This window comes from Sturnira hondurensis, unplaced genomic scaffold, assembly GCF_014824575.4.
Source record: "Sturnira hondurensis isolate 20B ecotype Veracruz unplaced genomic scaffold, ASM1482457v3 Scaffold0022215, whole genome shotgun sequence".
Lineage (NCBI taxonomy): Eukaryota > Metazoa > Chordata > Mammalia > Chiroptera > Phyllostomidae > Sturnira > Sturnira hondurensis.
Genome location: NW_028094846.1, coordinates 4,527,119 through 4,551,946, shown reverse-complemented (window position 1 = coordinate 4,551,946; position 24,828 = coordinate 4,527,119). Strand labels below are relative to the sequence as shown.

Genomic DNA, 24,828 nt, shown 5'->3' with positions numbered 1-24,828 from the left:
TAGGCTACAGTCCGGCCGAACCCGGAAGAAGACTGGCTTCCGGGGTTCTGTGTTCGCTCTTCGACATTTGTGGTCATGAGTCACACGGGGCCAAACGCGTTCCGCAGTCCCCTGGAGGAGCGGGTGGGGGGGGTCCTCCCACGAGGAAAAGCTGTAGAAGGAAGTGAGGTAAGGGATGAAGAGAGCCTCTCCACAGCGTGAGGGAAGTGCGCGTCCTAGTCTTTTGTCTTCCACATGTCCTCCTTAGTAATATCTTTCCTTGTATAATTCAGGTTTAATTTGGAGAGAAATATACAACAAAACACAGGATCCCACCATTAATAATGTAAGAACATGAAAATTCAATAGAAGGGAATAACAACTAGGTATTCAAAGTTTTCTCTCCCCTCCCAGTAAAGCTTAAGACCCGTTTTGATAATCAGCCTCCTTGGGTTGTCATTCTGATGTCATCTATAGGTAGTTGCTATTCCTTCCTTTCTGCGTTTAATGCATGTGTACTTTAGTTGCTCATCTTATCCTAATGCCCTGAGGAAGCACCATTGTGGGGGGGCTCCACCCAGAGGGCCCCCCACCATGAGAATAAGCCTACCAAGACGTGATCTGCTTGGGGAGGAAAGGTAGCAGATCTCTCAAAGGAGAAGGGCCAGGAGGCCTTTCCCAATGGGTGACATGATTATAAGAGCATAGTAATACTATAAGTTCCTCAATGGGCTTTTATTTGGTTTATTTGCCTAGGAATGCAGGGCATTTACATAAAGCTCATCAGTCATTGTCAGGCAGTAAAGATCAAACGATAGATATCGTTCCAAGAACTCTGAGGGCTTATTTTGAGTCAGTCAGATAGCTAAAGGGCCATAAAAACTTTGGGGAACAAACTCGTTTCATGCTTAGACCCTTATCATTTAACTTGAGGGTATTAGCAAAGCAGGTTTCACAGGATTTTATGCATTCTTTCTTAGCCCTGATTGCCCCGGGGAACCTGCCCTTTCCAGCACAGGTCCACACCTACCTCTGGCATTGTTTCAGGCTTAAGTCAGGCAGGGGAAGTAAGGCAGCCAAGTAATTAGGAGACTTCTTACAGACAGAATGAGGACTCAGGCTATGTCAAATCTGAAGGGTGAGAGTCCATCACCGCTTTTGCTATAGCCCCCCCCAAGTCCTTCCCTGAGGGCCCCTTCATGACCATGCCTGTCTTAGGTTGTCCCTCCCTTGAGGCTTCTTACCCGTCATTGGCTAAGCAGTCATCCACTCGGAGCCAAGCTGGGTCAAGTGAAAGGGGACAGAGGTAGCACCCCTAAAAGGAAGATAAGCTTTATTTCCTTAATAGCTTAGGGTCCCAAGGTCTCTCAGCCTTAGCTATGGGGGAGGTACAGCTTCTGAAACCAGGCAGGGCGGCTCCCAACACACCATAAATCACAGGAGACGTATACAGACCAAAGAGGGCAGGTAGGCTTGGAGTTGAGCAGTTGTGGTCTGGGACCTCGCTAGCATCGACAGCCAAGTAGCTGGCTAACCGTTAAATAGGTCAAAGTGGACTTCAGCTTTGGTTTAAGAGTAGTTCTGAACTTTGGCATGCACCGGAATTGCATGGAGGATTTAACTAACTCACGAATTGCTGAGCCTCAGCCCCAGAGCTTCTGACTCACCAGGCCTATAGTGGGTCCCAAGCACTCGTATTCCTAACAAGTGCCCAGGTCATACTGATGACGTGGGTCCAGGGACTACACTTCAAGAGCCACTGTTTTAAAATATTGAGATCTGTCAGAATGGATATGGTTCCAACTCCATGATTTTAAAAGGTTACTCTAAAAGCCCTCCACAAATAGCATCAGAGAAAAACCTATTTTTGTGAACCACTCGCTAGGCTCACCTTATTTCCTCTCCACCCAAGGGAAAGAGCACTGGAAGGAGCGTCTGAGGTGGCCTCAACTGCTGCACTATGCGGGGTCCCAGTGGGTGACATGATTATAATTATAATAGTATATTTTAGTTTGTCTAGCACTCAGATTGGCCAATTAATTTCCTCATACATTACTCTGAATTCCTGGGATGGCCAAACTCGTAACTGAGGCCAAACTCCAATTCATCAAAAAGAAAGGAAAAGTTATGTGATTGAATGAATTCAGGCCTCATCTGAGTGTGATATTTGATTCCCAGGATTCTCTCCATTCCGCAGTTTCCTTCTGTGACACGCGCACACCTGCAGGCACACTGGTTTCCTGACAGGCATGCACTGCTAGGTGGTAACAGGCATTTTTATGGGGAAAGCTAAGGGCACAGTGTACGTGACAAATTGTGTGCCTTTGGGACCACTGGGCAATAACACTCCGAAATTAAAATGCCAGGAAAAATGAGGGAGTGTTGCCAAGGGTAACAGCCGGTGCCTGGTGCCTCAGACCTCTACATGAGGACTGTCCCAAGGTCTCCTTGGGGATCCTCTTTGTTTTTCGCAGCCTGGATACTGGGAAAGATTACAATGTTTTTCTCCATCATTTAATGAAAAACTTCAGTTCCTTCATAGGAAAAAGAAAAACTTGGAAAACAAGTTGTTTTTCTCCTGAATTCTGGCATGCAGCACGTCTACCACAAGCATCTATGTATCCCATTTGATTGGATGTTCTTTATCTTTGGCCCATAAGAAAAGTTTTCTACCACCAAAAAAGGGGAGTTTAGAACAGCATTTAATACACAAAAATCGGGTGCTCCACCCAAGGTACAACTTCAGTTACTTGCTGAAGATGGTAATATATCAAAGTGAATAAACTCATCCATAAGATATGTGACAGGCATTCTGTTAAAATACCTGGGCATATAAAGATGGTAAACAGTATTTGCTGTCCTTGGAGAATAAATCCTTCGAGTTGCTGAGACCCGAACCCTGTTCTGACTTTAAGTCCAGTGTTATTTATAATCTTTCAGGCTTACTGTTATAGCAGATTTATTTTAACTGTAAAATGACATTTTTTCAGCTTTCAGGAATGTTGGGTATAATGAAAGGGACTTTGTTCAGGTGATTCAAGGGTGGGACTTACATTACCCTCCCTCCAAGCAATTATAACAAAATGGGTGGTATAACTAAAAAATTATGGTTTAAACAAAAACAATGGTATATTCATGGAAGTTCTTCAATGACGTGACGGTAGAACTCAGTAATCGTATTGCCTTCAGTTGTGTAAGCAGGGCTGAGGCTGTAACAGGTGAAAGCTCTCATTGGCTGAGACATCAAAGCAGGGAGGCACCCCATAACAAGCAGTTATACAGGTATAAAGTCAACTGCAGATGGAAAAAATAATGTCTGGGTCACCTGTGGAGTCTGGGGCAGGCTCACCGTCAAGCCTAGGCAGTAGACTGACCCATCATGAATCTACATCCAGGCTTTCAGAAGCTTCAATTCACATCCCAGGCCAATTAAATCAGTTGTTTTTAAAACTTTTCAGGTGATTTGATTCTACAACATTAAATTGAGAGTGTACTTGTCAAAGTATCTTTCAATTAGTTACCGGGTGGGGTTTGATTTAAATATGCACCAAGTTAAAGCACTTACCAACAGAGGACCCATAAATAAAGTAAAAGACTTGTAGCAAACAAATGGGGAGGGTGGGTAATGAGGAAAACAATGCAACTGGGGCGTGTGGGAGGAATGGATAAACAAAACAAATTCTGGATTACTCTGCCCAGCTACTGCAGCCTTAGTGTGGCAATGACTTGGCGGGGGAGGCGCGGGAGCAGCGGTAGGACAGTGGAGTGGCCTTGCGACGGTGATTTCCCTCCCGAAGCCTGAGGGTCCGGTGTCTACCTAGTGTCTGGACCCAGTTATTTTAGGTTAGAATTCTAAAACATGCAGGGGAAGGAACACTGCGTCCTCGTCCCAAACTAGCTGTGCCACCTCTCAACGCTGGAACGGAGACCCCTAAGGTCTAAAACGAGGAGCCCGCATGAGAAACCCTCTCTCCCACCAAATCTAATTCTGATTCCATAAACAAGGGACCACACACACGTCCCTTCAGAAAATCCCTAGCTGATCGGAAGCCCCTCTCGGCTTCAAGCCTCCCATCCTCGTTGTCTCCTGGACTTCCTGCTAAAGGTCTCATCAGCCCGCCCGAGTGACTTTCCCAAAATTGCCTCCGCCTTCCCGGAACATCCTCCGCACACGCCTGGCCGTGCGTGAGAACCTGTCGTCCCCACCCCCTCAAAGCGCAATACAACCCTGGCGATCCCCGTCCGGAATTGGTCGCTGCCGGGACCTCTCCGGGTAGAGAGATGAGAGTGGAATCGACTCCTTCGGGGATCACCGCCGCCTGGCCCCGCCCCCTCTGGGCCCGCCCCTCCGCCTGGCCCAGGCTGGGGAGCGCCGACGGGCTCGATGAGCGGGGGCGCAGCTGCGGCGCAGCGGCCAACGCCGAAGGGCGCCCACTGCTTCCGATCTCCGTCGTCTGCCTCCCCTCCCCGCCCTTTCCTCCAGCCGCCCGAGACCTCCCCGGGAGACTCAGGTACTTGCGCCCGCCCGGTCGCGGGGCGGAGGGGCTAGTGAGGAGGAAAGAACGGAGACGACGCCCCGGCCCCGCAACGTCAACGTCAGGCTGCGGGACCGGCCCGATGGGGGAGCCCCGGGCGGGAGGAGACTGGGAGGAGACTGGGGTCCGGCGGGGCGCCGGGAGGAAGGGTGACGAGGACTGGGGTGCGGGTGGGGGCGGGTGTCGTGGGGCCGAAGAGATGGGAGTTGGGAGCAGACCTGGTGCGACAGATGGGTGGATGGTGGGGAGGAGCCGCTGGCCGGAGGGCTGTACTTGCGTCAGGATTTAAAAGGCTCGGTTCTAAAGACCGGTAGGTGCGGCAGTCTTCGCACTGGCAGGTTTGGGGCCATAGCAGCCTCTCCAGTCTGTGTCTGATTCTAGTCACTGATTTCCGGAAACTGCACCTGCCGGGACTGCGGGCGAAGATGGGGAAGTAGAGTGGGAAAGGGGGAGGAGACAGGAAAAGGGAAGCCTTTTCCCGGGTGCAAGCCTGTGCGAAATGAAACACAGGGTTTTCTGTTACTTTTTTCCCAACGTTATTAAACAACAGGTTAGAAGTGTGTTACATATAAACCCCCTAAACACAACGTACTGCGTCTTCCAAAAATACAGACATCGCGTTGTAAACGCAGGAGGATGACGTGAGAAGCAGGCGGTGGTGACGATTTTAGGGGGCAAATTGTGCACCGCCGTTCTGCCCTGTGTACTGCAATATATCATGAAGACTCTTAGTTACACATAGACCTAGACACAAACACCTGAATGCATATGTGCTCTTTGCACAAATCATTTTAGATAGAATATGGATAAGTCTGATTTCTAAACGTCATTTTTTTTCTAAGAGTTGTTTGGTACAAATACCATCACTTGCCTATCGGTTCATTACGCATCGTTTGTTAATCTGCCTGCTGCTGGCTTTCCTGTTTGTCAGACGCTGGTTTCTTGCTTTCCTGAGGCTGATCTTGGATTATGGGACCTCCACATGGGTCTCACTCACCGTTAAGCTTGTGGCATTGTTGTATATTTTACAAAGATATAAATAATATCTTTGTAACAGCAAGTAACAGCAAGTAACAGCAAGTAACCTGGCTGTTACTTGCTTTGGGATGTTGAGGCAGCCCCTTTGTGGGGTTTACCATGAGAACAAATTCAGGTATAATGAAAAGAAAAACTCAGTTCTTCATTGCTTCCTTTGTCAGTTGTTTTTCCATTCATTCTGTACCATTTCTGCATGAATGGGTTATTCTGAAATCAAAGTCTGGAATGAAATGGGCCAGTTGTATGTGACAGAAATACTGTTGAATAAACTCTAGAGTTGTTTACTTGGGTGGCAAGAGTTTGTTTTTTTCTTACATGTGGTCAAGTTTTTGGATTGGGAGCATTTTTTATCAAAGAAAAGTGTCTATCATTTTGTTTTGACAGAGAGCCAACTTAAAATATTACTTTAGTTTATGAAACTGGGTGCTGGGCTTGTTGATTTTTGTAACATTAGCCAACCAACTGATGTCTAGCTGTACCTAATTTTCAGATCATCTTCGGTTTCTTCTTGTGGAAGGGGAAGGAGGGCTGCTGGGTTGTTACAGGGAGGTGGGCTTTCCAGAACACAACTGTGCGACCTGAAGAGCAACTAACAGAATAAACATCATAACTGATCATGCACAGCCATGGATTGATCTAGGCCTGTGTTTCTGCTCTATCCATGAGCAGAGTGGCTAACACTGTTAGTCACCTATCTTTACTACCTATGTTTATGAAGCCTTAGCTTTCTTTTAATTTTCTAGTGCCTACCTCTGAGGAGTAACAGAAAATGCACATAAATCCCCAAGTTCAGTGTCAAGCACATAGTAAAACCTTAGCTATTCTCATTATTCATCCATCTTCTAGTCTAAGATACTGAAAACTCATGTCTGCATATATCAGCTTTATCTCAAGAAAAATGTTGAGTCTGTTGCACACCCAAGCATTTTTCTGGAAAATCCCAACGCATATTAGCATATGAAAGGAAGGAGAGTTTCTGCAGGGGGAAAGAAACTGGTTTGTTGAACAGTATTGACCAAACATCCCTTTCCTCGGAACACCAGTGCCATGCCTCAGAACAGGATGTTAAGTTCACAGAACGTGTTTGCATGTGTTACCTGATTAGACCCTCCCAAATCCATGCAGAAGCCTGGCAAGCACCACTTTATACATGAGGGAGCCGTATCATCCAAGCAGCTAACCTAAAGTGAGCACTGGAAGGGTTGCACTGTCTTCTGACTCCAAGTTCAAATCCTAATGCATTTCATGCCTTGTTTTCAGGGAAGCACCTCCTGTTTCCCCCTCCTGTGTAATCTGCTTTTTAATCTTACAAAAACTTCACTGATTTCCTCCACCTGTTCTCCTAAGAAAGTTTCATCCATTTTCTCATGATTTATACTATTTCCTATGTATGAAAGCCTATTGTGAGGTCCTGGAAGGGAGCAAGTGAGAAGGGAGTGGTATGACCTCAGAGACCTGAAGGAGGCCCCTTCACCCAGAGCCCTTTACTCTGTTGCAGGTACTTTACCTCATTCCCGGAAGTTTCAAACCTGATGAAATCTATTGTCTCCTTAAGGCGGTGAGTACTTGACTCTGCTGGGAAGTAGAAGAGCACTTCTGGATTGAAAACTATGCCTCCCAAGTTCAAGCGCCACCTGAACGATGATGATGTCACTGGTTCTGTGAAGAGTGAAAGGGTAAGTTCACAGTCTTAAGCTTTAAAAAAGAAAGAGGGAAAATGTGTTTTCATTCCCTTTGTAATTTTAGAAGACTTGGAGGTTTCTGGCTGTATTCTAATTCCACTTCCACCATAGTAAACATTAAAGAGTATGTGCTGCTTGAGTTGGTGACTCAGCTGGAATCTGAGCCCAGCTTCTTTCTAGTCTCTCAAAGGGAATTTTATACAAACATGTGACATCTTATTCAGAACCCCGGAGCCAAATGTGGTTGTAATTTAGAATGTTCCAGATTGTAGACAGGTCGTAAGTGCATCTTGGACAGCAGCATTCTGGAGGTCTGGAACAGGACCTCTGAACTTTGATACTTCTCAGTTCAGCACCTGATCATTCTAAGTATAGAAGTAAAAAATTAGCTAACATCAATTCAAATTCAGGTCAGTTTTTCATCCAAATGAGTTTTGGCTCCAAGCTCACAAAATCTCTCTATAAATTTCAAATATGCAACTTTATGATTTGATATCTACATACTCCAGATTTCCAGTTTTTATACCATTGTGCTCAGAAAGTGTGCTTGATGTAATGATTTCAGTCTTCTGAAATTTATCGAGGCTTGTTTTGTGTCCCAGCATATGGCCCACCCTTAGGAATGTTCCGTGTGCACTTGAGAATGTGCGTTGTGTCGTTTTGGGATGGAAAGTTCATAGATGTCAGTGAAGTTCTTCTGGTCTGATGGGTCATTTGAGGCTGATAGATCCTGGTGGGTTTTCTGAGGTCTCCTATTGTATTCTTGTCTCCCGTTTGAGGCATACAAATTCAGAATGAAAAAATTCAGAATGGTGCAGCTGTCACCACAGTCAGTTTCAGGACAGTTTCATCCCCAGCAAGACATCCTGTAGCTTTTAGCAGTCACTCCCCCAGTGTCCTCATTCCTTTGACCCTAGGCAACATCAGATCTATAGATTTGCCTGTTCCAGACATTTTGTGGGAATGGAATTGCACAATGTGTTGTCTTTTCTAACTGGCTTCTTTGGCTTAGAATGTTTTCCGAGTTCATCCATCCTCATTCCTTTTCACTGCCGCATGATGTTGTTATATGGATACACCACGTTTTCTTTACCCTTTCGTCAGTTGATGGACATTTGGGGGTTCTTTCTACTTGTTGGCCATTATAAATGCCACTGCTGTGAACACCCATGTACGAGTTGCTGTGTGGACATATGTTTCGTTTACCTTGGGTAAACACCTGGGAGGGGGATTGCTGAATTCTGCTAACGGAATTACTCCACGCTCCGTGTTTGAAGAACTGCCAAGCCGTTTCCCAGAGTGGCTGCAGTTGCTACATTCCCACCAGCAGTGTGCGCGTGTTCCAGTTTCTCCGCATCTCTCACCACCACCCACTTCTTTGCACCAACACGAATTATCTGCCAAGTGGGTGTGATGGGGGTCTCATTGTGTCCCATCAGACTTTTCCGATGTCGTGTTTCCAGCACTTGTGTCTGTTCAGTGAATGGGTGTGAAAACATTGGTGTCCATGTGTGTCTCTCATTGTACAGCTATAATACAGACGCTTTATCTTCACTGTCATCATCCGCTAAGGCAAAGAAACTGTCGCAAGTGTAACGATTATCTGTTACTTATTAGCTAGAATAGCGTTCTAGAAGTATTTGTTGAAGGAATTAAAGCATCTTCCTGCATAGTGTTTATTGATTTAGAACATCTTTTCATGTAGTCATTGATATTTCTTCATCTTTTGGGGATTGTCAATTCTATCCTTTGAAGATTTTCTATAACATGTCTTTTTATTACAGGTTTGTCAGAGCTCTTATATAATATTGATATCAAACCTTTGATCTGAAAGTATGTTGCAGATTTTTATTTTTTTTCAATCTGTTACTTGCTATTTAACCTTGTGTATGATGTCTTCTTCATATTCTAAATGTTCATGTAATCAAATCTGTTAATCTTTATCTTTAACCCTTCCGGGGTTGTATGTTGCCTAGGAATAACTTACCCATCATCTTAAGTTTCCTGTTTCATATATTTTCAGTCTTTGTTATTTCACAAATAAATGCATTGGAGATCACATTTTCTTTTAAGTATTCCTGTAACATACCCTGCAATTTTGTTCTGTGATGTTCCCAGAATCATTCATTTCTAACTAGTCTGTTCAAGTTCCATTTACATTTTAATCTGTCACTTAGAAAAGTGTTTTAAAATTTGCTTTTGTTATTTGTTGTGATTTCCATTGCATTATGCCCAGAAAAGGTGACCTCTTTAGTTTTTGGAATTTATTATAAAAAATGTTGTGGCTTATCCTTTTTTTTGGATATTTCCAAGAATATAAAATTTACTGAGTAAAAAGTTCTATATTACTTGTTTTTTGTCTTCTTGGCTTCTCTATCTCTGAACAATGTATTAAGATCTTCCTATAATTTTGAGTGTTTTCATTTCTTCTTATAATTTAAGTAGCTTTTGCTTAATATATTTTGAAGCCGTATTATTATAAACATTCACTCTGGTAAATCTTTTTGGTGAATTGTGCCTTTTATCGTTGTAAAATCTTTTTATTTAATTGTTTAATATCTTTGTCCTCAAATTCCTCTTTATATTAATATTGCTAATTTTAATGTCCTATTTGTTGGAATTTGCTGGTGTATCTTTCCCGCTGCTCTTTTCCCGCCTTTTAGTTGACATTCGTTTTAGGTGGATTTCCTGTAAACAGATATTGGCTGGAACATTTGAACTCTAATCATGTCTGGGTTTTGTTTTTAGAAGGAGAAGTCAGACCCTTCACATCTGTATGGAGACTCTTACTCTGGGGCTCTTTCCGCAGCTGCTCTCTCTGTGGCAGAAGATGCCCTTTGCCCTGATCTTTGGTTGGCTCTCTGTTACCAGTTGGATCTCAGCTTCAATTCCACCTCTGGAGAGTGATTTTCCATGGCAGTCTCATCTCATTTAGTAACCCAGTCCCTTGCTGTCCCATCACTCTTACTTTTCTGCATAGCATTTATCCCCACCAGATGTTTTCCTGTGAGAGCTCAGGCCTGTCTGTAGTGTTCAGAGCTGGCACTTGGTACTTAGAACAGTACTTAGCACATAGAAGATGCTCAGGCCCATCTGTTAAGTTGAATAGAGAGCAACTGGAAGGCAGGGGAAAGCGAAGGGACTTGCTCCCCCTATTGCCCACCGTTCCTTCTTCCCACACCACCTTCAGCGACCTTTCTGCCTCGTAGGGGGTCATAGGATTCTGCTCTTAGAAGCATTTTCTTTGGAAAGTCTGCAAATGCGGTTGCGTATCTTTAGCTTCTAATGACGCACATGTAATTACTCTCCCCCCTGGAGGCTTGGAGTTCAGGAATCCCACCAGGGCAGAACTTGTTTTATTCTCCTCCTGACACTGGGTAAGCCCTGGGAACCTGAAAACTCAAGTCTTTTATTTGTTTATTTTTTTTTTTTGGCAGAGAAATCTTTTGGAAGATGATTCAGATGAAGAAGAGGACTTTTTTCTGTAAGTTTTTTTTACATCTTTACTGGGATATAATTGACGTATACAATACACAGTGTGAGTTTGGACGTAGTACCTGTGATACCATCACCATAGTCACATCATAAACACAGCCCCCATGTCAGACATCTCCTTGCACCTCGAGCTTCTGCCATGCTCCCAGCCCCGCCCCGAGCAACCTCTGATCTGCTCTTTCACTGTCCTGTGTATTTTCTCAAGTTTTGTTTACATGGAGCCATGCATTGGGCCCCCCCTTTTTTTTTAAGTTTTTTTTGTTTTTGTTTTTAAAGACTTTATTTATTTATGTATCTTTAGAGGGGAAGGAGAGAGGGAGAGAAACATCAACGTATGGTTGCCTTTTGTGTGTCCCCTGCTGGCAGTTGGCCTGCAGGGAACCAGCCTGCAACCCAGGCATGTGCCCTGACTGGGAATCGAACCGCAATCCTCTGGTTCGCAGGCCTGTGCTCAATCCACTGAGCTACACCAGCCAGGGCTGGGCCCCCTTTTTTACTGGCTTTGTGCTCTCTGCCTCATTACTTGGAGATCGTCCATGCTGGCGCGTGCATATTTGCTTCTTTTTGCCTCTGAGAGGCATTCCATTGTATGACTGTTCTGCAGTTCACTCATGCACTTATCGATGGCTATTTGGAGTGGTCCTAGTTTTCAGCTATTGTCAATAGGTGGCTACAGACATTTCCATACAGAGTTTTTTTGTGTGGGCATCTGCCGTCATTTCTCTTGGGTAAATACTTGGGAGGAGAATGGCTGGGTCGTGGGTGCAGCCGTTTTCCAAAGTGGTGTCTCCTTTCATATCCCCACAGCGTTGTATGCGAGTCCTCTGTGCTCCCCATCCTCGCCGCACTCCCCACGAACGTCGTCTCCCAGTATGCAGCTCAGTCTTCTCATTTGTCATAGCAGTCTCTTGAAAATCAAAGTTTTGATTTTGATGAAATAAACTTAAGTTTTTAAAAAATTATTTTTGCTTATTAAGAAATCTTTGACAAACCCAACGTCATTAAGATTTTCTCCAGCGTTTCTTTTCTAGGGATTTTATAGTTTTGGCTTTTACATTTAGGTCAGTATATCTTAAATTGTTGTATATGATTAAGTGAAGGGTAATTTTTTGGGGGGTGCATATGGCTTCCCAGTTGTGCCACCACCGTTTGACGGGAAGATTGTTCTTTCCCCATTGAATGGCCTTGATACTTTGTCAGAACTCACTGGCCTGATGAGTCCTTAGGAGTCATGTGTAGGCAGGGCCCTCACACAGGTTTCAGTTTGTGTTCGCAACCTCAGGAATGAAGCGTGTTACTGCAGTTTGCTCTAGAGGTCAGGGTGGAGGCCTGCCTGAGAGGGACCGTTGAGCTCCCTCTTTGTCGTGATGCTGGGAAGGGTTTTGCAGAGGCTTCTCCTCCCCAAATAAAAACATTATGTGAAGAGTAATTGAAACCCATGAAGCAATGAACAAAAAGAACCTACAGAATAGAAAACAAATCCAAATGCAGGAAATCTTCTGCAGGGAGGTGAGATAAAGTGGAAGATGATACCCACAAGTGACAAGCTTTCCACAGAGTCACAGAGCTAGCTGCTGGCAGGGCTTTATGCAGGAAGAAGCCTTGGTCTACAGCAGTAGCTGCCTGTCAGAAGGAGCGAGTCCTCAGGAGAAGGCCAGGTGCTTTGGTTAGACACATGGCTGCCTGAACATGACCTTGATGCCCTTGTGGGAAACACCCCTCCTCAGGCAGCAGTGGGCCCCTGGAGGGAGGCCCTCTGCGCAGCACTGTGTGCAGCTTCCAAAAGGCCTGGCGGTAAAGCCGGCACACTTGTTCACCCTGCAGCTTCCACGCCCAGTGCTTCTGTCTGGGTGTTGAAAGGGAGACACACCAAATCAAATTCTTGAAGTGATTTTTAAAAACCAACCCCCATGTTTATAGCAGCAATATTCATGGTTGCCAACAGTTGGAAGCACCAAAGGGTCTGTCCAAGGGTGGAGAGAGAAACAAGACAAAACACATGCACACAGTGGCCGTTCATCTTACAAAGGGGGGTCTTCTGAGACATGCCGCCACCCGGATGAACCAAGAAGGCATGACACTGAGAGGCGCTGCTCACGAAAGGATTCCACTCCCATGAGGCCCCCAGAGCGGTCACCTTTACCGAGACACAAAGTGGGGCGGAGGCTACCAAGGACCGCGAGGCAGGGACACTGGGGAGTTCATGTTTAATTAGCACAGACTCTATTTTCTTGTGAGTTTCATAGTTTATACCTCCTTCTCTATCATTAGAAGAAGAATAATTACCTAATATATACAAAAGGTGGTTTTTCTTTCTAGGATTTTAAAATGGATTGGTTGAAACGATAGCACTCAACTGTAATAGAAAAACAGTGATTTGAGAAGTGTCGGTATTTTCAGACTCCTGTATTTCCCTTCAGCTGTGTCATTCAATTTAAGATGAGTCATCAAAAAACACTCACACATGTTTCTTGTTTTGAAAGGATTTTTTTCTCTGTCCATCCCTGATAACAAGCACTTCATTGTAGCCCAAAATCAAAGTGAATTGTATTTTTAGTTTTCTCATAAAGCTGTTCATACTCATGGGCACTGTGGTTGTTAAGGTACTTCAGAGTTGGATGAGTAGAACATCCTGTGTGTAACTAAGGATCACATGAACCCTCATTTCGCAGGCAGTCACACCCTTCGGGAGGGGCGGGTTAGTCACGGCCAACGTTAAGTGCCAGTGCAGGGCAGGTGTGACTGCGAGGCATTCAGTTCCGGCAGCGCCAGAGGAACGGGGCTGCTCACGGTGGCCACCGCTCCGCGCCTCCAGCTCAGTTGGATGGAGTGTGCGCGTTCTCTGTGTTTGTCTGTTTTTAGTGCTCTCGTTATTCATTTGCACTCGGTATTTTGCTTTCAGAAGGGGACCATCTGGACCAAGATTTGGACCTAGGAATGATAAAATTAAGCAGTAAGTTTCTGAGATACTCATTTGTTTAAACGGTTGTCATTTTTCTGTGTGGACCAGAGGTGGGCAGACTCCCACCCACAAGCCACTGTTTTTGTACATAAAGTTTTATCAGAACACAGCTGGGCCTGTGTGCTTTCTTACTACCTAGGGCTGCCTTCAGACTACAATGGCCGGTTGGAGTACTTGCGACAGGGACCTGATGGCCCACAAAATCTAGAATATCTGTCCTCTACCTGGCCCTTTATAGAAGAAAATGTGCTGAGCCCTGATACAGACAAACTGTAACTGCTGGGGTTTAAAGCCCCAGTCATTCTCTTTATTATCTCTTGAGTTATAGCTGAGGAAATGCAGTTCCCAGCTCTTGGTTGTTATTAATGCAATTACCTGGTGTCACATCCATTTATTTAGCAGCATCTGAAGGTCTGCTTTGGTTTTAAATCGATGGCTTGAGTCCCATTTTCAGAATGGTGATAAAAAAAAAAAAAACAATGCAGCAGATTTAGTTTTTTGAAGTTCATGTGTCTTTTTGTATCCTTCCAGAATTTTTTCATGTCTATCACCATCCTAATCCACATAGTGATCTAGGTTTTATGGCTAATTAATTTTCAGCTTAAAACTTGCAGCATATGCTATTGGTGGTAGGTGGTGGATAACGCCGCAGTGAATGTATCTGATGGTCCGAGGATGTGAGTCCCCACGGGAAGGGAGGCGGGGTGGGCGCAGCAGTGAACTAGCCCTAGACACTGACCGAGCTCTGCAGACCTGCTGCGGAAGAACAGCTGAAGGCTCGGACTCCGGTGCTCGGGCGGGCGGCTCACTGCCCTGACCCTGGGTGGAGAAGGCACGCAGTGGGAAGGGTCCTGGGTGGGGCATCGCCTGTTGGGTGAGGCAGTCAGACTTTGCTCAGGCAGCTGTTGGTGTGAAGAGAGATGTTTACACTCAGCCTGATCCTAGCTCATGGATTCTGAAATAGTGGACCAAGGTACCAACACATCGATTCAAGGACAGATGTTTCCATTTTCTTTTGCTGTGTAACAGATTATCCTGACCTAGCAGCCTGGAACGAGACACATTTATCATCTCACGTTTTCCACGGGTCAGGAGGTCAGCCACTGCGTAGGTGGGTTCTCTGCCCAGGGTCTCGAAAGCCTGAAATCAAGGTGTCCCCGTGACTTATTCCATAAATTAATATGAGGTAGTTTTGTCCAGTGATTGGAACAGCCAAGGAAAATAGACAATAGTAAACATATCTGTCTGTATATTCAGGAATGAAAGTAGGCAGCTGAAAACCAACTATTAAAGCTTTGATTTTACATTAGATCTTAACCGAACAGTCTGAAGTTTGGGTAGAACAGGCCCTCATCACCTGATACAAAGGAGGAAGTCACACTTTTATCTTGAAGAACCGCAAAAAGCTTTTCCTTTTTGCTCTCTCGTGTGGGCCTCAAACCTCCCCAGGTATTGCCAGTTGTGTGAAATGCAGTGTGAGGGGACCCGAAGAACAGTGGGGAGTCGTACCTGCGGCAGGTCCGTGTCCTGGAGCGCACTGGCCACCCACCTGGGAACTGAGTGTCCTCCAGAAGCTTCCGACACACATGGGCAGACTCCTCTGATGGTCCCGGTGTGTGAGCTGTGCACTGAGCTCGGCCCACGGCCGGGTCTCTGCGACACCTCAGCTCCCTGCAGACAAGAAAATGAAGCTGGTGACAGAGTCCGACCATCGGTTACTGAGCATTCTGCCAGTCCCTCAGACTTGCAGATCAGGGCTGCACGGGACTATAAGTTAAATGCTACTTATTTCTACCATGTCTAACGAAAGTGTCAAAGATTGTAAATCCTCAAAACAAAAATAAATACTTTGATTTTTTTTTAAAACTAGTGTTCAGAATCAGGTGGATGAAGTTATTGATGTCATGCAAGAAAATATTACAAAGGTAATTGAGAGAGGAGAGAGACTTGATGAACTGCAGGACAAATCAGGTACAGACATTTCATGTGCTTGATATTATTAACCTGGATTCTGATAGTTCACTATGCCCATTGTTCTAGCCAAAGTTTGGGGACCTTGACTGGGGAAAATGGTATTTGGTTCTTAACTTGCAACTTCAGTATTTTAACTGGAGCTCCCTTTACTTTGAATCACCTTACTGTTTTACTATTTCTTTTTTTAAGATTTTATTTATTTATCTTTAGAGGGAAAGGAAAGGAGAGAGGGAGAGAAATATCAATGTATGGTTGCCTCTCGTGAGTCCCCTGCTGGGAACTGGCCTGCGACCCAGGCATGTACCCTGACTGGGAATCGAACCGTGATCGTGTGGTTCGCAAACCCATGCTCGATCCACTGAGCTACTACACCAGCCAGGGCTGTTTTACTATTGCTTTAACTGATCAGTTGAGAGTGGAAAATTGGAAAACGCATTGTTGGAGAGTTAGGGTGGGTTTCCCCCCTCCCCCTTACATCGATGTGCTCTGTATTTCTCACCCTCCCGGAGGGGAGGTCTGACCCTTCAGGGCTTATTCAGACCCAGCTGATGCTTTCATCTTTTCCTTTCCCTAGTGACTCGGGGGGCCTTCCTTCACAGGCAGGTGTTAGTCTCTGTGCTTGTGGCATTTCCTGGCATGTACCAGGTTCTCAGTTTCACTGATGAATGGCTGAATATCTGATTAATCCTCGAGATAGGCTTTTTAAACAAAAAACCTACTTAACCACTTTTAAAATTCATATTGTTTTGCTTCTAAGTCAGTCATCCATGGTGTCTTCTAAGATCGTAGCCTCCACATGTCAGTTTTTTCTATATGTGTGCCAGCCCCTTGAATTTTTAAAGAGTGTTTCCTTACCAGGATTCATAAGTTTTCTTGAAAGGCCTGCATCCCTGGGAAGACTTCTTAATCTTGTTGTAGAAATAGATTGAGTGCGCTGACCTGCAGCGGTTTTGCTTTTGAGGGGGTTTTAGCACAGAGTGTCAGAGGGCGTGGGTGGAAGAAAGGGACCGTGTGGTTTTCATGTTGGGAAGGGAATACGTTTGCAGAAGCAGAAATTAATACCTTCTTGTCCTAGTGTGACTAGATAACAGAATCCTGTCATGTCATTTAATCCTTCTCTCCACCCTCTGTGTGATATAGAAAGCTTATCGGACAACGCAACTGCTTTTAGCAACAGATCCAAACAGCTTCGAAGGCAGATGTGGTGGCGTGGATGCAAAGTAAGTAAGTCAGAAGCAGCCAATCGGGGAGGCCAGCCAGCACCCGGTGCACAGGCGGGAGAGGGCCTGGCGGGTACAGCGCCTCGGTTTTCATCGGATGTTCTGCACCCAGCCAGACAGGGACTCAGTGAATAGTTGTCAGGTGAATTCATGGTTTGGGGACAGAAGCAACTGGAGAAACCAAGCAGTGCCCAAAAGGATGGGTTCGTGCATTTCTTCACATTTTACTCATAATTTAGCTACCTCTAAACTTACAAGAGGTAGCTAAAACCTCTTACAAGTAACTTTAGCTGCTGAAGTACTTTAGTTTATAGTCTAAGGGGGACCCAGGCATGTACTGGAGATGTCCCTCCTAGATCCATGCGATCTGCTCCTGTCTCTATGGGTTTTGGTTATCGTAATTAGCAACCGTCATAGGTCCCTGGCGTCCGTATTCTATTGCAAAGCTCCCCCGTGTCTCGGTCACCTGGTTCTTGCCCTGAATGTTGAGACCACCACTGCATCACCAGTATCTGCTTCACAAACAGCCCATTGGCTGCTTCTGGTTGCTGCTTGTGATAGAGAATGCTCCCGTGTTTGCAGTGACTGGGAACCTCTCTTTCTGAATGAACTGCCTTTAATCAGTTACACGTGAGAATTTTTGATGAAAATAAGGTTTTCATTTGAATTCATCGGGAAAATCAAATCAATTCATAATTCACGCATTTTAGGATTAAATGAGGAACATGATGGCATTATAGAGAGAAGTGACGTGAGCTTCAGATGTCCCTCAGCTCACTGGGGGGGGACTGGTCTTACGGTTTCTCCCCTCTGCTCTGAAACTGGCGCACAGTGCACTGGTCATTCACGGCGTAAGTTTGTTCGTGAAGAATCTGAATTCTCTTCTACAGAACAGAGATGAGACCACCAAGAAGAAAGTGTGGATAGCAGAAACTAACAGAATTCTCATGTACTTTGAGAATAGTGCTATAAAAATGATGCCTTGTACTGTCCATACTAAGTCTTTTACATTGGATGCTTTTTAACAGAGTTGGTAAAGTAGCGTACTTCTCCTGGTCTCATATGGGAAGTCAGTGCAGGACACCACAGACAAAACGTCCAGGTCTATGAAGGCCATGGTCAGCGCTGTTCACGGTGCCATGAGCCTTGAACAATACAACCCAGGCAGGCAGAATGGTTGGATTTGGGGAGCCCCGGTTACTAACAAAAGACGCACATGGCTAGCAAGTGCATGTGAAAAAGGTTTGAAAACCTTTCCAGGGATGAGCCTGTCCACTGAGGAGAGAGTGTGACACGGCAACTAACAACGGTTAGTCATGTGAGTGAGGTCAAGGTCAGTGCTAATGTCTTTCCTCTGCCTTTTGTGTGTTGCAGATAAAGGTCATCATGGCTTTGGTTGCTGCTATCCTTTTGTTGGTGATCATCAGTAAGTATTTACTGGGCTGTTAACTTGGATGAATATCATTTGATTTGGAGTTTAATTCCCTTTTAATTGATCTTCATTCGACCTGGTACAGCTGTCTGGATTAACCAATGACTTCTGACCTGAGGCAGGAGCTCTCGGCCCAGACCTGGTCACTCTGAAGTTGCTCCTAAGTCAGCACAAGGCCAAGAAGCGCTGTGTTTGCGGCCAGACGTGGCTGCCGTTATCCCAGGGCCACGTCACTCGCTTTCCGTTTGTCATCAGCATTCAGGCGTGGCAGCTTGCGCTTAAAATCGTGTTTGAAGGGCAGATCAAGATAAATTCCCCAGGTGGAGGTTTTTGTCTCGTTTCCGCTCTGGATTGGAGCTGGAGCTTGATTTCAGTCTTTAATATCCTTAATGTTCTCTTTAAAGGAAGGTCCTCTTTGCCTATGTTTATAGGGACTGTATGAAGATTTGGAAAGTGTCTCAAAATAACCATTCAAAAAAGCCCATGCTAACATCCTCTTTTTAGAGAGAAAAGAGGTTTGTGACAAAGAAATGGGGCCAGTCCTCCCCCGTGTTGGTGGGTCCTGCGTTTGCGGGTTCACCCCCCAGCGCCGACACCGCCTTGGAGCCCCGGCCAGGCTTCAGCTGCTTTCACGGCCACCGTGTCCCGAGCAGTGAGAAGTGGGGTTCCTGACAGGCACGCTCCCCACTGACATCTGACGCTGCTGTGCCCTCCCTCCCGATCCCACTCTCAGTGTCAGCAGCTGTCCTTCAGGGTCTGGGCCATGCACTCTCCTCTCAGTTCTGAGCGTGTCCCTGGTGGTTTCACTGTTCCCACTGGCGCCCAAGTGCTGTGCTGAAGCCCCTCCTGCACGGCTGAGTGCAGGGCTGGGCTGCGCCTTGAGGGGGAGGGCTGGTGGCTCCACAGGCTGCCCTGAGGCCTGCGTTAACATGCCGTTGGCCAGGAAATCAACGCGAATGGTTCAACAGTGTGTATTATGTAGGGTGCCTTTCAACAGAAACCCACACTGAACAAGGTTATGTATTGATTGGTTGACAGAATGTGGTACCCGGAGGCACACAGGAATGTTAACCCTGCATGTCTCCGAGGAGCCATGGGCAGTAGTCACTGATTTCAGTGTTCGTGGTGACTTCAGAGAACTGAGCAATTGCAAAGACCGAGGATCAACATAAACTAGGGTGGTATTAAACAGAAAAACTTGCATGGCCAAAGGTTTTCAAAAACAAAGGTTTTTTTAAAAGATTTTATTTCTTTTCAGAGAGGAGAAAGAAGGAAGAGAGAGAGGGAGAGAAACATGAATGTGTGGTTGTCTCTCACATGCCACCACTGGGGACCCGGCCTGTAACCCAGGCATGTGCCCCGAGTAGGAATTGAACCTGCAGCCCTTTGGTTCGCAGGCCAGCACTCGATCCACTGAGCCGCACCAGTCAGGGCTCCCATGTAATTTTAACATATCAAAGAGGCCTGGTTAGTTTAATTTCTCTTTTCGTGAAGAAAGAAATTTTCTTTGGAATATTTCAGAGATCCTTTTATTGAGTTGGTGACAAAGTCCATTTAGTGTTTTCCCTAAAATAAAAGACATATTTTTCATTTTCACCAATAACTTTTTTGATTTGGGTCTTTTGAGTATGTCAGCTATCTCCCTCTATTAGCATCTAGTGGGTAGAGGTCAAGGTTGCTGCTAAACATCTTCCAGTGCATAAGACAGCCCCACCGCGAAGAGTTGCTTGGCCAAGATGTCAGTAGCACCAAGAAACTTCACAAACCACTTTTGACACGTTCGATCAGTCAGAGCACCTTCTCCATACACTGCACAAATTTTTTTTTTGGCATTTCGAGTGTTTTTTTTACCTTTCTTGAAATAATAAGGCATAATACACTTAATATGTTGCACATTTTCTTCCATCTTCAGTATTAGAATGCCTCACAAAAATCCACCAGTTTTTTTTGTACGTCTTTTTCAAATGCACGCTGCTAGCACAGCTGTCACGGTACAGTCTAGCAACACTGTTTCCGATGACGTCAGAGACAACTAAGCACTACTAAGGCCACTGCAGGAGAAGAACGTAACAGACTTTTGGCCAACCCAAAAAATAAAACCATACACTAGAGGTGTCAAACTCATTCTCACCGGGGCCACATCAGCCTCCCAGTTGCCATCAAAGGGCTGAGTGTAACTTTAGGGCGGTAGGAGCTCCGCACTGCCATCCGGTGGAAACAAGGTGGAGGGCGGATTCAGCCCACGACCCTGGGTTTGCCACCTGTGCCCTACACGATTCAGCCCCACATTTCATAGATATAGGTATAAATGTACATATATCACTTGCTCGGGTTCCTGAAGAGCAGCCAGGGGAGATTTTGGCATTTTGACTTCCCATAATTTAAAAGGTTAGTTCTCAGGCAACGAAGGCCGAGAAATTGGGGTCTGAAATGTACTTGCGAGTGCCGCTCCCGAGGTTGGCGGCTGCTCTTCCACGTGACTCAGAGGGTCCAGGCACCACACAGTATTCAGTACTGTGTCACACCAGGTCCTGGGGTGACCAAGCCAAAAACGCCCCATTTAACCCTGAAACTAGGGGATGGTTTTCTGCGGCATCCCCTATGAGACAGCTACACATCTCAGGCAGTGAGTCCAGACACTTCCGCAAAGGTTGCTAGGCACCTGGACACGTCCTGAGTGGGTCAGAAGGCACAGTGGTCTCTGTTCTTTGGAGTGAAAATCACCATCCCATATGTAATTTCGAAGTTCTAATCTAATCTGGCGTTCATCTGCCAGAGAACCCAAACTGTAATTACATCAAATGGCCACAAGTTGTCACTATAAGCTCAGTTACCAGAAAAAAATGAAACTCAAAACCAAAGACGGTACTGGTAAATACCAGAATAATAATAAAACTGACTTGCGGGTGTCCCCTCGTAGCTCATCAGTCAGCCGAGGGAGCCTCCTCCTGGCACCAATGAGACAACCTCTTACAGACAGACAAGGGTTAGCCCTCCACACAGTACCACACTGGAAGGACCCCCTCCCCTGACACATGTCCCCAGCAGCCTCTGACAGATTCGTGTGGAGGGGTTACCCCCCTGGGCCCAGGGAAGCTGTGCACTTGGACCTCAAGGGTGGCTGCGCGATGCAAGCCTTCCGAGGGGCCAGAGAGGGGTCACAGTGGGGCCACTGTGGGTGCCACACTCACCTCCAGAGAGTCCCGGCCCCTTCTGCGCCTTGAAAAGATCGAATTCTCTCCTGACAAGACGTGTTAAACACACTTGCGGCTGAAGGCTTTTCCCAGAGAAAGGGTTTATTGAACCAAATGCCAGCCAGAAAGACCATCCTGGGGCTATGCCCTGCAAACCGCCAGCAGCTGTCAGCTAATGGCACTGCCTTGTCCCTCCCTTCCACCCTGCTGTGACTGAAATAAGGACATCTCAGAACCTTCTCCTTGTCAGTGGACACTTTGGGAAATGTGGAATAGCATAAATTAGAATTCAGCTGTGACCTTACCACACAGAGGTAGTTACTGTTAATATAACTACTGTATGTATACTGTCTTTTCCTACTAACATATAAACATGGTTTTCAAAAACTAAGATCATTTACTTAAATTTTTTATTAATACACTATAAAATTTTTCCACCCTGAGAACCAAAGTCACCAGTTTGATTCCCCATCAGGCCACATGGGTGGGTTGAGGGCCAGGTCCCCAGATGGGGACATGTGAGAGGCAATTGGTCCATGAGTCTCTCCCTCCCTTCTCCTCTCTCTAAAAATGAAATCTTTTTAAAATTAAGTATTTTTCTATGTTATGAAGTATTTTTAAAATACAGGGTCCCTCAGAAGTAAGGCTTGCTTGAGAGAGGTGGGCAGACACACAAATGTCTCGCACAAGGTGGACAGCGAAGTGAACATTTCACCCAGAAGGTCCTACAGTGTGCTGGAGTGTGGTATTGCTGTTACAGAACCACGTGCTTATGCTTTTGTAATAAAAAGAGTCTTATGTGATAAAAAGGGGCCTTATTTGTGCTGCCCCCTGTGTTTTAGCAGCTGCGTGCCAAGGTTCTGCCATAATCTGGTCCAAATGCCAGTGTTAGACGGTGTAGGTGGCTTTGTGATGTTCTTCCTTCTCCCTTCCCGGCCGATGTCTGCCTCTCGGCCAGAAGTCCAGACCCCACCGGCCACGTCCAAAGCAGCACGCAGCTGCGCCCAGGAGCGGCATTCTCATGTGGCACGTGGACCGGATGTTGACACGTTCCTTCTCATTTCTTTTCTCTTGCAGTTCTTACTGTTATGAAATACCGTACTTGATTTGATGACAGAGATCTTCATTCAACAAAATCTGGGACAATAATAATAATAATAAATGGCTGCATAATTTAAATGAAACGTATGTATATAACTTTCAAGACTTCTTCTTCAAGAGACCTTTAAGGGGCAAGTGTCACTTCAACTTGGAGCATTGGGAATGTCCGTTACCTTCTTCCCTTCTGGCAGAACATGCTTTTCATGGTCATGTTCAAGGCCACGCCCACCAACCTCTGTCCTGCCACTGTCCACTAATCTAATTTGAAACTAGACACTTGCCAGCTGACTGTGTCTGCGGTTAACGCTGCTTCCGACTGCGGCTTCGGTGGCACGGGACCTGGACTTGGACTGGGCCGACGCACTTGCCTGCAGGTGCATTCGGGTGGGAAGCCCCCGGAGCCTCCCATCGGGTTCTCGAGATTGTTCTCCCATTGGTAGTCATTTGCAAGCAGTTTCCACACGTTTATGGGGTTAACAAAAGCCACGTGTTGTGAGCGCTGTTGCCTTCAGCTGTGACTGAAAACATTCCAGTAAAGCTATTTTTGGCTGTGTAAGGGAATATGTAGTAATTTCTTGGACTTGGAATTGTGGAGATGGGGATTTTAAACAGTGGGAAAAGCATGGTAGCGTGGCACCATAAAATGGGGCGTAATAAAATCACTGGAGAAGATCATTGTAGGTTTTGAAAATGTCCGTCATCCAGCCACAAGTCAAGGTCTGAGTTCGCCTCCAATGAGGAGGGGCCGGTCCTAACCCAAGTAAGGGAAATGCACAGGCCACTCACACCCTCACCTCACTGTCACTAGCCCTTGTCCCTGACGTGCTGAAAGGTAGCAAAACGGCCTGTTGAGAATCTGCGGGTGTTGCACCCCCTGCGCACCTGGGACAGGTGCTTGCTGAACCATCAGGGGCTGTATCAGCCGACAGGGTGACTGTCCAGCCAGGAGCCTGGAGGTGTCAGTCAGTTGCTGACCAAATGCTCGGGTCTTCGTTAACCTAGTCTGGTTTTGTAACAATAAGACACGTTACCTGACACGGATCAACCGAGTCAGAGTAAAAATAAATCCTCTTGTGTTGAAGCTCTCGTCCTGAAGTCGGAGGGTCTGCAGAAACGTGCGCACTTGGACCTCTTGGCATGTAAATAGAACTCTGAATTTGAAATAGGGCTCATAAAAAATACCATTATTTATAGGGAGGGGAACAATCCTATATAGGCTTTATTTTTTCGGTCATTTGAATCCAAAACGTATCAAACAGAATCTTCCCTTAAAAAAAAAAAACCTACCAGGCCAGCCCTAAGAAGCAAAAGTGTTCTGTTTGAAAAGAATGTTGAAGGGAGGAAGCAGAATAAGAGAGCTCAAAGACACCTGCAAAGTACGAAGATCTCAGTGTGATCGCTGAGTTGGACAGCTCTTGGAGGGCGTTCCAGAAGAGAACAGCGTCCTGTGTGGTGAGTGCCGTCTCTGGTCTCGCCGTTCTTTGTAAGTGTCCATTAATGTAAATAACGTAGCAAACACTAAATCTTTCAACAAAATAGCATGCCCAGGAAAACGAGCATTTTTATTTTTAGTATTTCAGCGGTGAATGGAGGGCAGCCGTGGAAAGGCCTTAACCGAATGGACAGACTCAGCCCTAACAAACGTGAGTCCTGGGTTTGGCCCGAGGGTCATTACTGGTCACTCTTCCATTAGTTGATGTAGAAGTCGGTTTCTTGCCTATCCGTGAAGGTGAAGACTATTTCTTTTTAAAAAAATCATATTTCCCTTGTTTCTTTTAATAAAGTATGTTACTTTTAAAGAAATTAAAATAAAGAAAATTGTAAAATTATTTTTAAAAAATTTAACCTTAAACAAATAAAGGAAATATTTATATGACAACGTCGTGTACATATCGTTCTCTCTGCATTTAAATACACTGCTTTGGGACCCCCGTGGCGGACATGTCACTCCAAGAGCTTCCCCCTGGTGGCGTTGGGTTTATCACCTCATCCTGAGACCCCAGAACTGGCTGGCATCTTTAGGACATGTTACCGTGGTAACCTTGGAGACAGGGACCCTCTTAAAGTCAAAAACAGAAGAAAATACGGTGTTCAGAGTGTCGCCAGGCCTACCTTCCTTCCCGCCCTCAATCATTCTTTTTCTCGTTAAGCTCAGATGGTCCTGCACTTAAAAAATGAGGTTTTACCACCACCAAAACGATGGTTATTTAACAGCA

General features: G+C 45.7%; 1 protein-coding gene across 3 annotated transcripts; it reads left to right on the top strand.

Annotated features, from left to right (window-relative positions):
- The first annotated feature begins 4,336 nt into the window (after window positions 1-4,336).
- On the top strand, window positions 4,337-24,137 carry VAMP4 (vesicle associated membrane protein 4). Of its 3 annotated transcripts, none has more exons than XM_037035041.1 (8): window positions 4,337-4,490; window positions 7,108-7,228; window positions 10,672-10,718; window positions 13,632-13,682; window positions 15,562-15,662; window positions 16,806-16,885; window positions 18,260-18,311; window positions 22,589-24,137. In XM_037035041.1, exons 2-8 carry the CDS (start codon window positions 7,163-7,165, stop codon window positions 22,615-22,617), a joined length of 426 nt encoding a protein of 141 aa, XP_036890936.1. In that variant the 5' UTR covers window positions 4,337-4,490; window positions 7,108-7,162; the 3' UTR covers window positions 22,618-24,137. The 3 variants fall into 3 exon arrangements, with proteins under 3 accessions (XP_036890936.1, XP_036890935.1, XP_036890937.1); XM_037035040.1 differs by having other exon boundaries at window positions 7,051-7,228; XM_037035042.1 differs by lacking the exon at window positions 13,632-13,682 and having other exon boundaries at window positions 7,051-7,228.
- The last annotated feature ends 691 nt before the right edge of the window (window positions 24,138-24,828 follow it).

Coding starts and splice junctions, on each gene's coding strand:
- VAMP4 (XM_037035041.1), top strand. CDS start 7,163: ATGCCTCCCAAGTTCAAGCGCCACCTGAACGATGATGATGTCACTGGT. Junction 7,229..10,671: donor GTTCTGTGAAGAGTGAAAGG/GTAAGTTCACAG, acceptor TTTTTTTGGCAG/AGAAATCTTTTGGAAGATGA. Junction 13,683..15,561: donor AGGAATGATAAAATTAAGCA/GTAAGTTTCTGA, acceptor TTTTAAAACTAG/TGTTCAGAATCAGGTGGATG.